The sequence below is a fragment of the Schistocerca americana genome, chromosome 2 (assembly GCF_021461395.2).
Source record: "Schistocerca americana isolate TAMUIC-IGC-003095 chromosome 2, iqSchAmer2.1, whole genome shotgun sequence".
Lineage (NCBI taxonomy): Eukaryota > Metazoa > Arthropoda > Insecta > Orthoptera > Acrididae > Schistocerca > Schistocerca americana.
Window position 1 is genome coordinate 771,108,947 of NC_060120.1, and position 18,106 is coordinate 771,127,052.

Below are 18,106 nucleotides of genomic sequence, written 5' to 3' on the forward strand. Positions count from 1 at the left end.
CTGAACACAGTGCGATGCCATTCATCAGTAGTGCATGCTTCCCCATAATGGCACCACTCCAAATGCAGCTGTTGAGGAGTTAATACAGTCTATACATGGAATGGTAATTCCATAGTCTGGGTGCCTCCAGTCTCTGAACAATGGTGCCAGATGACCCAGGGAGGTTGCAAGGAGTCTATTACTTGTTTTCAGATGCTAAGTGCCAATGTGAAAGGGTTATCATGTGCTTTGTATACAGTACAGCAATCCTTCCTTCTGGTGGTCAGATTTGGTTGAAAATCTGTGTATCACACGATTAACCAGCCAGCCAAATGGAGACCCATAATGACAAACTTTTCGAACTCTGTCAAGTGGTGATAATGCTGTCTCATACAAGTATGCAACAACTCTGTCCCCTTCACAGTTGTTACTCAAAATCTGACACCGTGCGCAGCCTTACATACCTTACCCAGCCTGGTAACAACATTAAACAAGGACCTCACAAATACACTCCATTGGGTGTTCTATGTCATGTGGAATCACAGTTATAATCATTTACATACCTGTCAGTGGTGTATACCTGTACAAAAATACTGACACCCAACCATGTGTTCTGGGTGCTTCACTTTTTCTGTCAAGTATTTCTTCTGACCTCATATCAAAATCTTATGGCATTCACACTATGATTAACTGTAATTGTTTTGCTTTTTAGGTGCGAAGGATCTCTCTCGCTCTCGCTCTCGCTCTCGCTCTCGCTCTCTCTCTCGCTCTCTCTCTCGCTCTCTCTCTCGCTCTCTCTCTCGCTCTCTCTCTCGCGCTCTCTCTCGCGCTCTCTCTCTCGCGCTCTCTCTCGCGCTCTCTCTCGCTCTCTCTCTCGCTCTCTCTCTCGCTCTCTCTCTCGCTCTCTCTCTCTCTCTCGCTCTCTCTCTCGCTCTCTCTCTCTCTCTCGCTCTCTCTCTCTCTCGCTCTCTCTCTCGCTCTCTCTCTCTCTCTCTCTCTCTCTCTCTCTCTCTCTCGCTCTCTCGCTCTCTCGCTCTCTCTCTCGCTCTCTCTCTCTCTCTCTCTCTCTCTCTCGCGCGCTCTCTCTCTCTCTCTCTCTCTCTCTCTCTCCCCACCCCCCCTCCATCCCCCCTTTCTGTGTGGGTGTGTGGAGGTGGAGAGAGAGAGAGTCGATAGATAATGTGCTCTAAGAGAGAAAACTGCCTCTTTAATGTCATATTTCAATTTTGTTTCAGGTTTGCTGACTGTCATAAACTGCTACAATGTGAAATGGGCAACAAGAGTTCAAGATATCTTTACAGGCACCAAGATCCTTGCTCTAGTCATCATAATACTTGCTGGATTGTGGATGCTGGCCACTGGTCATACTGAAAATATTAGCAATCCAATGGTTGACACCAATCTTGAGCCTGGATACATTGCACTTTCCTTTTACTCGGGCTTATTCTCATATTCTGGATGGTATGCTATTTTAATATTATGTCAGTATATAGTGTAGCAATATTGTGCCATGAAGTTTGTGCATTGACGTTACTTACAGATTGTATTAGACATTTTAGTTTCCCTAATATTATTGTACTGTTCTTTTCTTGTTGAAAGATTCAATTTTTCACAAAGCTGAATGTTATAAATCATTTTAGTGTGTGTGATATCTGCAGCTTTAGAGGAATCATTGCCTTAGAAAAGTTGATATGCAGTTTATGCAACATTGTCAGTGATCTGTATTTGTTAGACTGGCTTTAAATGAAGTTTTTATTTATTTATTTATTTGTCATTAACCAACATAAGCAGTAGTTCATTACTTGAGAGACCATTGAGTTTCTTTGTACACTGCATTAAACAGTGCACGAAGTGTGTGTGTTCATACCACTGTCCAGCATTGGTTTTAACCCTTGCGGTACTGAGGGGGTTATTTACGTCCATCTTTTGAAAATATTGTCATCTAGTCAGTTACTTTATATTTTAAAATATTGAAAAAAAAAATTATTCTTTTTCATCAATTCTTTTGCTATATTCCTATAGTGTTTCAAAATTTTCAGTTAAACCAAACATAAAAATTTAAGCCTAAGTCGTAAATATCGCTTTTCGCAATGAATGTTATTCAATATTTTCAAGTTCAGGACCTTCATTATATGTCAAAATCTGTTTAAAAAGTTTGATTTGAGTAAAAGTCAACAAAAATGAACAAACTTTCCTTTTTATATTTTTTGTAGTGACCACAAGTGTGCCTAGCTTGGTAGTATACATGTTATTGAAAATGCTTTGATATTGCTAAGTGTGTGTTAAAACATATTTTCAGGTTCTAGACCAAACTTACAATTCAGTAATTCTTTAGAAAGTATGCTGTTAAGTCGACAACAATTAATGAATTTTGTTTTGCTTATTAACATTTTTAGGGTTTGCAGAAAGTATTCCTCTTTGGTAATCAATGTTATGGAAAATGTGATGGGATTGCCAAGGTTAAAAGTGCAAGGGAGAAAGGGGAGCTTTGGAGGATTTGGGGGGGGGGGGGGGGGCTACAAGGTAAAATTCACAATGGAGAATAATCCACAGTGAATTAGAATAATCATAGAACATGCTTGTACATACTAAATGTAATTTTGTTATGTTATGACACAATATTTTACTTCATTGTCATTTCACAGATTCAACTAAATTTGTGATGTTCATTGCATGCATGTTGTCATACAACAAGTAAGCTGAATCTAGTCCTCATGTCGGACAGTGTTAGCAGGAACTGTCAAATCCACATTACCTACAGATGCTAAAAGATGCAATTAGGTGAAGAAGTGGAAAAGACTGGTACAGTGGTTATGGCACTACACAGTTTTAAAAGGAATTAATTTCAAATCCCCATCCAATGTCTGTATTTAGGTTTTCCATGATTTCTGTAAATCTGTTATAGCAAATGCTGTGATGGTTCTTCTGAAATGGATGTGGGTGATCTTCATTCACATTCATGTCCCTGTGGTCTATTCAACAACATGATTCTAAACCCAAATATCCCTTCCATTCCTTTCAGCTGGACAAGACCATCACATTAGTTGATGGCTAGCTGAACCTCATGAAATACTTAACAATCATATTTGCCTTTTAGAGTATTTATGGCAATAGAAAAGTAATACCCAGTGCAGTCTGGATAAAATTGTATTAGAGAAGTGGCATACCCCAACCTTTGCTATTGAACAAATTTTCCATGGTGCACTAATTGTTCGTAGAACTGTAGGTAGATGGTTTGTGTCATGTAATGTGGTTGGATTATCGCAATTTATGGCAACATATCAGCTGTCAGTAATAGTAAAGTGATATCTAATGTGATTGTGCTGGGAGTAAAAGCTTGCCTTTAAAAAGACTCACTTTTCAGAAGGATTTATGAATTTTTTGCAGCAATCTAGGGTCTCAGTCACTCAACTTAGGATGCATTGAAAAATCTGGGAGTGATTTAATAACAACTTCTCCTCTAGCAAACATTTGCCTGAATAGTGGAGACTTAAGGTATACAGCTGTGACAGGAACAAGGGAATTTGCCTTAAGATGCTACTGAGAACTTGCTTGTTAGTATGTGTCATAATGCGGCCCCTTGAACAGTCATTAGATGATATATTTCATAGTGTACTTTTATTTTGTTGCATTCTTTGTTTGCAGTACAGTGCATAAGCTGGAAAATCTATATAAATGTTGAAAAGCCATAAAATTGTCTTTCATTTGGACATGCGTTAATGTTACAAATTGGTAGTATTTCATTCTCTTTTCCTGGTAACAGTCACCAGAAATACAAAATCGGCATCATAAAATTTGGCTAACTAGCTTTAAGGCTTCATACTTTTTGTTTGATGCCAACTAGCAAGTTCATAAATCTAAGATTCCATAAATCTAATTTTACAGGTCTTTGTTTTGTTGTTATTCTGAAAGTAGTTCATAGCAATCTGAAAATCCTACAGGAATTATCTCCACCCCCTCTCCTTAAGCTTATTCAAGGATTTTGATATTAAATACCTTGTCATCTTCTTGCACGCAGTATGTTCTGTTTACTGTTTCATGTTTTACATGCCCAGTTAATTATTGTTCATTCACTATTCTAATTTGAAAATAACTGGATGTAAGGAATTGTGAAAAGCAAATACAGTAAGTACTTGCTCTTTCTTGTTCTAGGAACTACTTGAATTTTGTAACAGAAGAACTGAAGGAGCCTTACAAGTAAGATTTAAAGTAAAATGAATATTACTAATACAGTTTGATGATATGCTGTGGATATGTTCTGTACTTACTGTCTTTTAAAATTATATTTTAGGAACCTTCCCAGAGCAATAGCAATTTCCATGCCACTAGTGACAACAATATATGTTTTGGCAAATATTGCATATTTTGTAGTCCTGTCAAAGGATGAACTACTGTCATCAACAGCAGTAGCTGTGGTAAGTATGCTTAATAAAGAAACAAATCAAATTTTCGCATAATGCCTCCCTTTTTCTTTAAAATATGAAAACAAAGGAAAAAAGCATATTCTGTCAATTGTTGTAGAATAGCAGTTCAGTAAATATAAATTATAATAATGTGAATACTTTTGTGATGATGATAGTAACAGTTGAAATCGTAAGAGTCATACTTATGAGTACTAAAAAACTGTCATGGAGTGATTTTCTTTTGTTTACAGACATTTGGTGACAAACTGCTTGGTGTGATGTCCTGGACTATGCCCTTCTTTGTGGCTTGTTCAACATTTGGAGCACTTAATGGGGCAATATTTGCATCAGCTCGATTATTCTTTGTTGGAGCTCGCCAAGGTCATCTTCCTAAAGCAATAGCTCTGATTCATATCGATCAGTTTACTCCTGTGCCATCACTGGTCTTTCTGGTAAGTGAAGTAATATATTATTAGTATGTAGAAATAATTAAGTGGTTGCATTTTGGAAACAATCTGGAAGCTCAGAAACACATATATCACACCCACTTCTTACAAGTGACATTGAACATGATTGAAAATCACCAGTTAAGACTGCTTTTGATGCACCAAGCAAAATGGTACAGTGGTTAAGGTCCTTGACTCACAGTCACAAACAGCCATAGTGAAAACATCTCCTTACCTAGATTTTGGTTCTATTTTGTTTTTGTAAATCAATGTAGGTGGTGTTGTGGTTACAAAAAGGGCCACAATGGATTTACTCCAGTCAGTTCACATTTATGCTCCTTCTGTACTGACCTTACTGATTTATTTACTTATTTAATTATTGTTTGTCAGTCCTGTGACTGGTTTGATGTAGCATGCTACAAAATTGTCCCTTGTGCCAATATCTTCATTTCAGGGTAGCACATGCACCCAACATCTTCAGCTGTTTGTTGGATGCATTCCAGTTTCTGTCTTCCCCTACATTTTTTACCCATCCCAAACGTCCCTTCTTCCTTCCTCTCTTTTGTTTAACCTGTTTTATGGTCTTTTGTGTTTAAAATTTCTACAAGCAGCCTCATAACATAGAACAGCAGTTGATTCTCTCACATGTGTATCCTAAAGGGAAGGATCTCATCTATTAACTTGTGAGCACTTAATAAAACTAGATACATTTTTCATGTAAGCTATAACCATGACATATTTATTATTTGAAATCCATGGGTGTTAGGCCTTTTGTAAAAAACTGAGACGGAATGTAAAATGAACACAATTTTCTGTGTTTATTTTCTTTAGTTACTGTTATCTTGAATGTCCCTGATCTCACAATATGTGTTGTTTTTGTTGTAATTCTTTAAATATTATATTTACATGTAGGCATATACACTGAAGTGTCAAAGAAACTGGTATAGGCAGGCGTATTCAAATACAGAGATGTAGACATGCAGAATATGGCACTATGGTGGGACCACCTATATAAGACATCAAGTATCTGGCACAGTTGTTAGATCGGTTACTGCTGCTACAGTAGCAGGTTATCAAGATTTAAGTGAGTTTAATATGGTGTTATAGTTGGCGTATGAGCGATGGGACACAGCATCTCCAAGGTAGCGATGAAGTGGGGATTTTCCCATATGACCACTTCATGAGTGTACCGTGAATATCAGGTATCTGGTAAAACAAGATCCTGCAAGAATGGGACCAATGACGACTGAAGAGAATCATTAAACATGACAGAAGTGCAACCCTTCCACGAATTGCTGCAGATTTCAGCACTGGACCATGAACAAGTGTCAGCTTGTGAACCATTCAATGAAAAGTCATTGACATGGGCTTTCAGAGCTAAAGGCCCACTTGTGTACCCTTGATGACTGCACAACAAAAAGCTTTATGCCTTTCCTGGGCCCACCAACACTGACATTGGACTGTTGATGACTAAAAACATGTTGCCTGGTCAGATGAGTCTTGTTTCAAATTGTATTGAGCAGATGGATGTGTACAGGTACGGAGACAACCTCATGAATCCTTGGACCCTGCATGTCAGCAGGGGACTGTTCAAGATGGTGAAGGCTTTGTAATGGTGTGGGGCGTGTGGAGTTGGAGTGATATGTGACACCTGATATGTCTAGATACAACTCTGACAGATGACATGTACGTAAGCATCCTGTCTGATAACTTGCATCCATTCATGTCCATTGTGAATTCTGTCGGACTTGGGCAATTCCAGCAGCACAATGTGACACCCCACATGTGCAGAATTGCTACAGAATGATAAACATTTCCAATGGTCACCAAACTCCCCAGACATGAACATTATTGAGCGTATCTGGGATGCCTAGCAACATGCTGTTCGAGAGAGATCTCCATCCCCTCATACTCTTACAGATTTATGGACACCCCTGCAGGATTGATGGTGTCAGTTCCCTCTAGCTCTACTTCAGACATTAGTCGAATCCATGCCACATCATCGCGGGGACCCTACGCGATATAAGGCAGGTGTACCAGTTTCTTTGGCTCTTTAGTGTATAGTATCTTTGAAAATTAATAACCCTGTAGCAGGCAAATATCACAACCAGTAAGTCAGAACCTGAAATTTTGATCTATACTGCAATGAGAAAGTTAATTTCAAGTGGCAGTTTTCATAATTTAGGAGTATGCAGTAAATACTGTGCATCTTAGAGTTATAGAAACTTTAATTGAAAACAGCATTCACATTGTTTTAAATTATATTTACTCTTGTAGTGCAGTGACTTTTCACTGGGCAAATATCTCCATGTTTCACAAATTGCTTCATAGAAACTGAAATTATCTGAAAGTATTTAATTTCCTAATGTTGTTGATTTCAAAACAAATACTGTAATAGTTATTTGCTTTTTTACAGTGTATCATCACACTTGTTCTACTTATCATTGAAGATATTTATTCACTGATAAATTATTTGAGCTTTGTGGAGGCACTGTTTACCACATTGTCAGTAACAGGGTTGCTTTGGTTGAGATACAAGTGGCCAGATGCAGAAAGACCCATCAAGGTACGCACATTTCTGTCAATGAAGATGTGGTAGAATAACTATTTAGATGACTGCTAAATTCACCTACAACTGTTATGCCGTATAGAAATATGATAAATGGTCCTAAGTAGCCAGTTTCTTCTTACGCTGATGGGAAAAAGCCTGACAGTTGGTGAGGATTAGTTAAGCAAGGCAAAAGTTATTATGATAAAAATATGTTGTCATACTGATAAAAAAATTTATACTCATATTTAGGTTGATACGTGCCAGGATTTTTTTGTACTGTAGGTAAAGTAAATGCATCAGTAGATACGTACAATTCTCTAGATAACGGTGAATAAAGGTATTTTCCAAGGAAGTGGGCTATATAGACATTCTGTGCTGCTTCTTCTCACAGATAATTAATTTTTATCTCTTCGTTCCCAAATCAATTAAATGAATTGTTTCCTGATATTTTTGTAGTACAGTCTTAGACATTGGGGAGGGAGGGGTTGAAAGAGAGAGGGGAGGGGGGGAGGCAGCACACATGGGGGAGAGGAAGAGTGGTGTGAGAAGGCAGTGTATGAATTAAAATTACTGTTGGAATGAATTATTTATAGGTACTCACATCAGATAATTTAAAATAGTTTTGTATCTTTTTCAGTTGATGCAAAAGGGAAAGACAACCACTCACTCACAGCAAACCAAAGCCTGGAGCACAGAAACATGTAACAGGAAACTGCATTCACATCAGCTTTTGAGCTCTTGCTATTTTTCTAGGAAAAGTACACACATTCACACAAACAACCACACAGACACCTGAATGCACACTTCCAATACCATGATGCAAGACTGATTATGCTAAGAATTTAATAAAAGCAGCTGCCTGACATGATGGAGGTGGGAGGGTTTAGGAAAGGATGCAAAGAGGGGTTAGCAGGAAAGAGGCAGGTCTTTGGACAGATGCCTCTGTGGCTGCACAATGAGATGAAAAGAGTATAGAGGTAACAACATAACTAGATGTAAGGAGAGACAGAGAGAGAGAGAGGGAAGAAAACTGGGGGAGTGGGGGGGGGGGGGGGGGGGGGGGCAGGAGAAAAGGAGAGAAAGGTGAGGGTAAGAGGTAGAAAAGGGAAGGGAGAGAGACAAGGGAGAAGGTTTGAAAAGTAGTTATAGAGAGAGAGAGAGAGAGAGAGAGAGAGAGAGAGAGAGAGAGAGAGGCCTAATGACCTGCATGCAGGGGTGGGAGGGGGGAGGGGGGGGGGGGAGTGAGGACCAGTGGTCTGAGAAGGCAGTACATGCCCACATAGATTGCTTTATAGTAATTGCTGCATAGTTGATATATAACATGGCTGTTTTCAAATGTGGCCCTACCTTCTATTTGGTAGGAAATGCCTGGAACTGGACTGCAGTAGGTGGTGATGGGTGGGGGTATGGGACAGATGTTGCACGTGGGTCAACCATAGGAGACTCACCATGCAGGATTGAGAGTAGGTTTGGAATAGGGATGGACAAGGATATTCTGAAGTTGGATGGGCAGTGTAATATTAATTTGAGTGAACTAGGTCGGATATCCCTCATTTTGGGGCACGAAAAGAGGTAGTTGAGGCCCTGGTGGAAGATATACTTGAGCATTTCAAGGCCAGGGTTTTACTGGGAGATTGGAAGAGTGCCAGTTGGTGACTGGTTAATAGGTTTACTGGTTGTAGAGGAGCAAATACAATCAGAGATTTGTTCATGGTTGTGCTGGATAAGATATTGTCTGTCAGTAAGGGCTCTGGTAAAGTTATCGGTATATTTTGACAGCTCCTGCTTTCCACTGCAGATGCAGCATCCGTGGGTGGTGAGGCTGTAAGGAAGGGAGTCTTTTACATGGAATGGGTGACAGATGTCAAAGTAGAGGTACTTTAGGTTGTTGGACAGAGCTATTCATGGAGTCATCTGAAGTGGCTCGATAAGTTGAGAAGGACCAGGTGAAGCAGATTTGCGAGTAGGTGTTGATGTTATGGAGGAAAGAGCAAAGTTTGTTCTTGCTGTGAATCCATATTTTGAACATGTCATCAATGAATCTGAACCAGACAAGAGATTGCAGTTGTTGAATGGATAGGAAGGATTCGTCCAGATGGCCATAAATAAGTAGGTATAGGGGTGGTGTTACGTGAGTATCCATGACAGAATCTTGTTTTTTTCTTTTTTGTAGATGTGTCCTTCGAGAGTGAAATAATTGTGGGTCAGAATGCAGTTGGCAAGGAGGATTAGGAAAGATGTGGGTTTGGGATCAGGAGGATGTAGGGAAAGGTAGTGTTCCATGGCTGGGTATGGGGGATATTGGAGTAGAAGGATGTTGCAGTGGTCGACAAGGAGCCTGGTGCTAATGGTACTAGTACTGCGGAGAGACAGTGAAGGAAGTGAGCAGTGTACTGAATGTAGGATAGTATGTTATGGACGATAGTTTGGAGATGTTGATTGAAAAAGGCAAAAAAGACAGAGGTTCATTCTGTGGGAGCCTGCGTGGCCACAGGAAGCACATTTGGTGTCTGTATGGTTGTGTGTGCGAATGTGTGTATGTTTGCTAGAAAAAAGGGCAAGAGCTTGAAAGCATATGTGAATTGTTTTCTGTTACATATTTCTGTGCTTCTGTGCTCACAGTAGGTGAATGGTTGCCTTTCCATTATTCTACATTTTGCTCCATCCATGAATTTCCATTATTGTTATTCAAATCTAAGGTAAAAATGAGAATACATCCCATCTTTCAGGCATATCTCTTAACATCTTTCTTTCTTTATTTCAGATCTTTCCATGTTAACAAAAGACATTTGTGGTTAACTAAACTTCAGAATTTTCTCTATTTTTTGTTTGTTGGGCTACTGGTTCCTATTTAGAGTTGCAGAAATTTGCAAAGTCTTTTCTTTATTTGATGACACATTTAAAAAATATATTGACACTTAGTAAAGTCTTTTGTGAAAACAGATAAGATTATTTATTAACTTTGATATTTTGTTTGTTGGTGTAATAAAGATGTGTTATAACTGTGAATACATATTGATGAAAATATATTTTATTTCCAGGTCCAGATAATTTTCCCAATAATTTTCTTTGTTATATGTTTGTTCCTGGTCACAGTCCCATGTTATGTTAAACCATGGGAAGTGAGCATTGGCCTCTCATTCATAGTGTCTGGAATTCCAATGTATCTTATCTTCATCTACTGGAAGAACAAGCCTATCTGGCTAGCAAAGGCGTCAGGTAATATTATATTATGTCTGTACAAAACCTTTAATGCTGCTTAAACTTTTGACATAGATAAAATGAATATTGACACTATATTAAAAACAAGGGAGTGTGGCTGACATACACTCAGATGGGAAGATGGAAACTGAGCATATAACTTTAGTACAGTTGCATCAGTTACATGTTCAAACTAAAGCTTATAAACTTTCGAAGCACCATCTTTGACGTGGAAAAGAGACAGTTGGGCAACAGGAAAGATACACAGGTGTGTCAGTCCTAACCTTGAATTTGAATGAGGATGCATGAATGAAGCTGAAAGCAACCTGTATTCTGTTATAATAATTAAGTGAAATTTTGTTCATTTGGTTTCTACTGCTCTCCTTCATTTTCTCTTACTTCATTTCTATCTTTCTCCTGATGAAGAAACTCTTGTAGTAGTTCAAGAAGCTGTAGATCTAACTTCATTTTTAAAACTTACATATGAATTCTAAGGCCTCATTTTTTCCTGATAAATCATATGCAAAAGATATTTACTATTAAAAACAGTCTTGATCACAATTTATTAAGGTGATCAGTTTCAACCACTACTGTGGTCATCTTCAGACCATTGAGTAGGAACCTCTTTCTGCTGGAGAATCACTACACCAGCAGAAAGAGGTTCCTACTCAATGGTCTGAAGTTGACCACAGTAGTGGTTGAAACTGGTCACCTTAATAAATAAATTGTGATCAAGACTGTTTTTAATAGAAAATATTTGTAACACATTGATCACTGTCACTCCCATAATGTATTCAAAAGTAATTCATATGCAAAAAAGTTTAAAGTTCTTACACGTTTCAACATAATCTCCCTGTTCATGAACACATGTTTTACAAAGGCAACATCACTATGATATGATAATTGCAAACACTTCTTCAGGAGTCTGGTGCACACTGAAAAAATTCTGAAGCTGCTTGTGAGGAACAGTCTTCTGAAAATCTAAAAATACTTCATGTGAATAGAGTCATTTGTATTTCACTGACAATTTTGAACAGTATGCCTAAGCTTTAATAATGTTTCACAGTACCTCTCAGCATTTACTGTCATTCCTCTTGGCAAAAAGTCAAGCAGAAGACCATGGCCATGATTTTCTGTATTGAAGGTTCTTGTCTGAATTTTCATGGTTTCATTGGTAGTTAACATGATGCCACTCATTTGATTGATGTTTATTCTCTGGGTCGTAGTGTGCAATCCATGTCTCATTGGTGATCACAGAGTGACTCAAGAACTCATCACCATTCTTGTGATAGTGCTCCAAAATGGACAAAAAAGGTGCCATTTGCTTTGTTGCTTTGTTTTGTGTTCTTCTGTCAACACTTTTGACACCCATCTCGCACACAGTTCTTGGTAGTGAAGTTTGGCAGTAACGATGTGAAAAACTACTAATCTTGAAACTTGTAGAAATATGTGTCAAGTCTTGATTTATGACAGTAAGCAATCCAGGTTGTTCATCATGATCAGCATTTGTCCTTCTTTCATTTAACAGCCTACACCACTCACGTACATTTCCATAAACTCCAACAAGGTGCCAGTGAATTTCAGCAGGACAAACTTAGTTTGCATTTAAGAGCCAAATAACTGAGTGCACTTCTCAATCGGCAGGATTACTGATTGACATGGTGACAAACAAAGCAGTATAACCATACAGCCAACACCAGCAGAGATGTAAAACATAATGGCAGCACAGTGAGAGACTGGCCGAGAGTGGCCGATTGTGAACGGACGTCATATGATAGGATGTACAGACATTTTTTGCTTAAAAAATGACCCTCATCTTACAATGGCCATTTCTGCCTATTTAAGTGGGAGTCAGCAAAATATTTTCACACTCAAAGGAGAAAGTTGGTGATTGAAATTTCATGAAAAGATCTTGTTGCAACAAAAAACATCTTCATTTTAATGATTATCACTGCAACTCTCGTATCATATCTGTGACACACTCCCCTCTATTTTGCAATAATACAAAATAAGCTGCCCTTCTTTGAACTTTTCTTATGTTCTCCATCAATTCTGCCCGGTAAGGATCCTATACTGCGCAGCAGTACTCCAGAAGAGGATGGAAATGTGTAATGTAGGCCATCTCTTTAGTAGATTTGTTGTGTTCTGCCAGTAAAATGCCTCTTTTCTTCACCTTCCCCACAACATTTTCTGTGTGATGGTTGCAATTAAAGTTGCTCATAATTGTAATCCCTTTGTATGTAGCTGAATTGACAGCATTTAAATTAATGTGATTTTTTATATAACTGAACTTAGAGATTACCTTTAGTACTCATGTGGAGTACATAGAACATTTTATGGTTTAGAGTCAATTTCCATTATACACTCCACACAGATATCTTTTCTAAATAATTCAGCAACTGATTTTTATCTTCTGATGGCTTTATCAGATGGTAATTGACAGCAACACTGCAAACATTCTAAGGGGGCTGCTCAGACACACTCCTAAGTCATTTATATACATTAAGAACAGACAGTTCCTAGGGGACTGACAGATATCACTCCAGTTTCACTTGATGACTTTCTGGCAGTTACTATGGGCCATGACCTTTCTGACAGGAAATAACAAATCCACTTGCACACTGTGATGATGATCCGTAGGCACACAATTTGATTAGAAGCTGCTTGTGAGGAACAGTCTTCTGAAAATCTAAAAATACTTTATGTGAATAGTCATTTGTGTTTCACATGAAAGATATTTCAGAATCTGTGCATTCTGTGTTCCAATACATTGGTTTCTTCAAGGTAATTCATAATGTTTGAACACAGTATATATTCGAAAATGCTGCTTCAAAATGACATCAGTGATATGAATGTGTAACCTGCAGACTACTTCTATTATATTTCTTATTTATTAGTGTAATCTGTGCAACTTTTCAGTCTTCAGGTACAGATCTGTTGTCAAGCAAGTGGTTGTATATGATCGCTCAGTATGGGACTGTTGCATCAGAATACTCTGAGAGGAACCTAAATGGTGTGTATTATGAATCAAAAGACCTGCCCTTCTCAAGCGATTTAAGTTGCTTCACTACACCAATGGACTCTACTTCTAAGTTACCCTGTATATGACCAGAGTCTCTTTAGAGTTTCTACCAGATTTTGATTTCATTGTGGAAACTATTAAAAGCATCCCACACTGTCATCCGTGGTACTTTTTGTGCATCTGTAAAACATTGACAATCTTGGAAATTTTGCATTATTTTAAACCTGGCACACTTTTTTCATTGCTTCTGCAACAGTAGTCTGACCTGTTTTGTGTACCATGGTGGATCATTTCAATATCTTATTTATTTGCATAGTATGTTTGTCTCATTTGCTATCAGTATTATTTCTTTGAAATATTTTTTAATTTATTGGTTTTTGGAATGTGGCAGTACCACCATCTTAACATTGCAGGCCATTTCTGATGATGTGAACCTATGAACAGCACAATACCCAGACCCTGAGCAGAGAAAATCTCTGACCCAGCCAGGGATTGAACCTGGGGCTCTGTACTTAGCAATCCAGCATGTTGACCATGCAGCTACCGACACAGGCCAATCTTTCAATTTAAGCCACATCCGCTGTATGCTTGCATGAGTAGTTTGGAAAGAATGGAGCCTGCCCCCATAAAAAGGCACTGAAAGAACTTTTATCTGCTTTTTAAAATCTATTTTGCATTTATTTTTACTGGATTTGGATGTATGGTACTCAAGCTCGCTACAACAACCTTGTTGTCACCAGTCACTGAATCAGGCATGACCCTCTCTATTTTCCCAGTACTGTTTGTTGCTAGGTAAAGGTAATTATTAAACAGTGGAAAGTCCAAGATGGAATAATAACAGTGAGGAAAGAGCACAACTGGTACTCACCACATAGAGGAGGTGTGTTCTACCCTTTTCATATTGAACTAGTTCTTGATTTATTCCAGCTGTCAAGTATAACATCAACCCATACTAACTCACAGCAACTATCTACTTCAGTTTAAAAACTTCTAACAGCAACAAATATACCACCACCAACTGAATATAAGCTGTCCTTTCTGAACACTTTTTGGTTCAGATGAATTTATTCAGCTTTCAGTATCCATAACAATTTCAGCTTCAGTGCTTCCTGTTCATGTTTGGAGCTCTGGTTCTTTCCCAGTAAGCTTTCAACACTTTACAACTATAATCCTTACATCTCCTAAGTTTATCCCCATCTTGTGTTTGATCAGCACTCTTTGGGATTGAATCCCTGTTTCTAGTTTTTCAAGACACACTAATCTGACAAACCACCCAGTCCATGCGACACAGCACCCGCTACCTGTGTAGCTACCTCCTGTGCATTAAAGACTTCTGACCTACTAAGCTGATCCCAACATGTCTCCACCCTGTGGTTCAAGTCAAAGAACCTGCAGCTTACATGGTCACAGAACCATATGAGTCTCTGATTCAGACCCTTGGCTCAGTACCAAAGGTTTGCAGTTGGTCTTGTCAATGATGCTACAAATGGTGGTCTCTGCCTTCATCTCTCAAGCAAGAGTGGCTGTTTTTACCAGATAGCCACCAGAAACCAGAAGGAATAGCTTTTGATCCAAAGCTACACACATCAGTAGTATGACATGATCACCACCTGGAGTTAGGTGCATTCTGTGCGTTTCCCTGCATCTGGAAGGACCCATTCCCAATTTGGGGATGACTCTCCCTGGTATGCACACAGCTGCTAAGGAGGCAATGAAGTCCAGTGTGCACAGTGTGTACACTGGACCTTTTTGCCTACTTAGCAGCTGTATCCCTAAGTGGTTCCATCGTGTGCCTAACCCTAACCCTAGAGCTCACAGCTACAAATACTCCCACATTTGCAGTTCAAACACAATTTTTAATACAGGTCCAATAGAAATGCCCACTTCAGATGATGATCTCTCTCTCTCTCTCTCTCTCTCTCTCTCTCTCTCTCTCTCTCTCTCTCTCTCTCTCATTTAATCAGCAGTCATCCAAAACAATTTGGTTCAGTCACACAATCATGTTGTTAGCCTAATGGGTCCTTAAATGGGGGCTTCCTTGGTTCATAGTATTAGATTGTTCAGTATTTTTTCAATTGTCACAGCCATGAATGTGTATTTTTGCTTTCTTTACACCATCCCTATATATCAGACTAAATGGAAAAACGAATGTTAATGGTATTTACACCTCGTAAATTAACAAAACCAGTGATTATATTCTGCTGTTACAGGCTGAACTTTGCCATTAATTGTACAGAAAACAATGCAGGTGCCTGTTACAAAAAACCACCATGCCAGATGATGTAATCACTTTATTCATCCATAAATAAAGACTGCCAAATAGTTTGAACTTGAGCAAAATTTTCTATCTGTAAATACTCAACAAAAAATTGAAGACAGCTCATATCATTTTTGTCCGTAGGCCCACATGCTTTTCTGCCCCATAAAGTGTCAATACTCGTTTTTTTACTTCAGGGATCATTTACTATAACATAATTTCATTTATTTTTGGATAAAAAGATAAAAATGTGAAACTAATGGCTTCTCTAACCATTTTGAGTTACATGATGAAACACTGAGTTCTCTTTGAACACTTGTGCAATTTTTTCAAAAGAGAATACATTTTAGAAAGGACTGCTCCTTGAGTAACAACTTATTGTAGAATACCAATAGATGATGAAAGTTGTTTTGTTGTTGGTGAAAACCATATCACACTTGTAAGGTAACTGCTGTTACCTATTATTGGTAATAACAGGCACCATTGTACTTGATACCTGTTAGTGTGCCACAAATAGTAACAGAGCACAAATGTGTATTTTCAGTACTACGTTTTAAACTTTTATTTCTTGTTAAGAAATGGGCTACTTTTTGCAGCATTTGGTTGCAATTTGTATTGATCTGCCTGCAATTTCCTGTGCTCCATACACGGGCTGATCACTATGTCACTTCAGACAATATAGAACTCTATTGTAGTTTTATAGAAAGAGTCCACCTTCATGTATGAACACAATTCCACTTCAAGTATTTTTAAATTTCTGCTTGCTGTTTAGGCCAGTGTCAGAACACAATGATTTATTCCAAAATTCTCTGTCGTTTAATCTAATATTTTATTAAGTCTGATTCTCATACTTGTTTTATATTCCAGGGTCATTTAATCTCCTATGTGCCAAAATGTTCAAGTGTGTAATGGAAGATGGAAAATATGAGTGAGTGACTAGTAACTGCAGAATATTTAGTGAACATGTTCAACACAGCTTACAAAATCTGTGTTGGTTTCCTGCAGAGAAAAATATTACCACCTGTGGTATGTAAAATGGCAGGTTGTGACATTACACTGTGATGTGTCTTCCTTGATAGATACATTTCTGAAAATAATATGCACAATTCCTATTTTTATAAACTGTTAGTGCATTTTGTGATTTTTCTCCCAAGAATGTTCCTTGGATAAACTCAGAACAAGAAGCAAAGAGACTATTAATAAATCAGTGCCTTATATTTGTGTGTGTAAAATATACATTCCATGTGTGTTACTCTTTTGTTTTTCTGTGTAAGTGAAGTAAATGTTATTGTGAAAGTGCAAAAAAATGTGAATGTGATGAATTGAGATATTTTGTAGCTATGTGTCTGTGACAGTGCACACAAATTGTGGGTTTGTGCAGTTTGTAAAATAAATTTCTTTTTAAATTTTGTTTCATTTATTTGTTGATACATAAAACCAGAGATTTTGATGTCATCTGCTGTTTGACACGGGCATCGTCATTTGATAGGGTGTTGGGCAACATAGAGGGGACATGTTCCCCCAATATTTTTTGAAAAGTCATATTAATTTTTTAAGTCTTAGTTGACAAAAGAGACACTGTTGAATGAATATATCCAAGCTTAACTAATTACGCATACTAATGGCTCTCGTGCTGTAAGAATTAATGGTTTTTAGGATTTAATAATGTTCCAGTAAATCAGAACCACTTACTTTATTCACTAAAAGGACAACAGTAGTGTTGATACGTCTATGAGTAATAAAGGAGTGTGGCAGACAAGCATCAATCTGCTTGGGTTTGCTGTAAGTTTATAGAAAAGGTGGCCAGGAGGCTGATGGCTAACAATCAAATGCTATGCGATAATCACATGCAGCCTGCTGGTAGTACAATATTAAAATTATCGTCAGAGGATCTATCAAGAGGAAATGCTGTGAAGTGTCTTCAAGGCAATTCATCAGTACTGTCTTTTTTTATTAAAGGCAAAGGAATGATAGAAACTGAATATTTATTACAGAATGTATTCCTGTTAACTCAGTTTTACTGCTACAATATAGTAGAATACCTAGTTTATAGGTACTTATCAACACTTTTTTAAACTGATCTAAATATAGCATGTAGCTTGTTATGTCCTATGCATATTATTTTTCCTTGAACCACAGGGTCTCCATACAGCAATAAGCACCATTACATTTTTTCAGTATGTTATTTTACTTCCATGTAGTATTTGAAGGCAATGACCAACTTAAGCAGTAGCAGATGGCACGCCA

The 18,106-nt window shown here is 38.0% G+C and overlaps 1 protein-coding gene across 1 annotated transcript in view; it reads left to right on the top strand.

Moving 5' to 3' along the window:
* The window catches only part of LOC124594772 (Y+L amino acid transporter 2), a 337,307-nt gene extending 320,037 nt beyond the window's left edge, over window positions 1–17,270 (top strand). Inside the window, exons 3-9 of the mRNA XM_047133170.1 lie at window positions 1,215–1,440; window positions 4,132–4,176; window positions 4,271–4,394; window positions 4,634–4,834; window positions 7,245–7,394; window positions 10,421–10,598; window positions 16,727–17,270. Coding sequence (XP_046989126.1) covers window positions 1,215–1,440; window positions 4,132–4,176; window positions 4,271–4,394; window positions 4,634–4,834; window positions 7,245–7,394; window positions 10,421–10,598; window positions 16,727–16,791 — 989 coding nt within the window. The 3' untranslated portion in view covers window positions 16,792–17,270. The remainder of the gene's footprint in view (window positions 1–1,214; window positions 1,441–4,131; window positions 4,177–4,270; window positions 4,395–4,633; window positions 4,835–7,244; window positions 7,395–10,420; window positions 10,599–16,726) is intronic.
* Window positions 17,271–18,106: the final 836 nt, after the last annotated feature.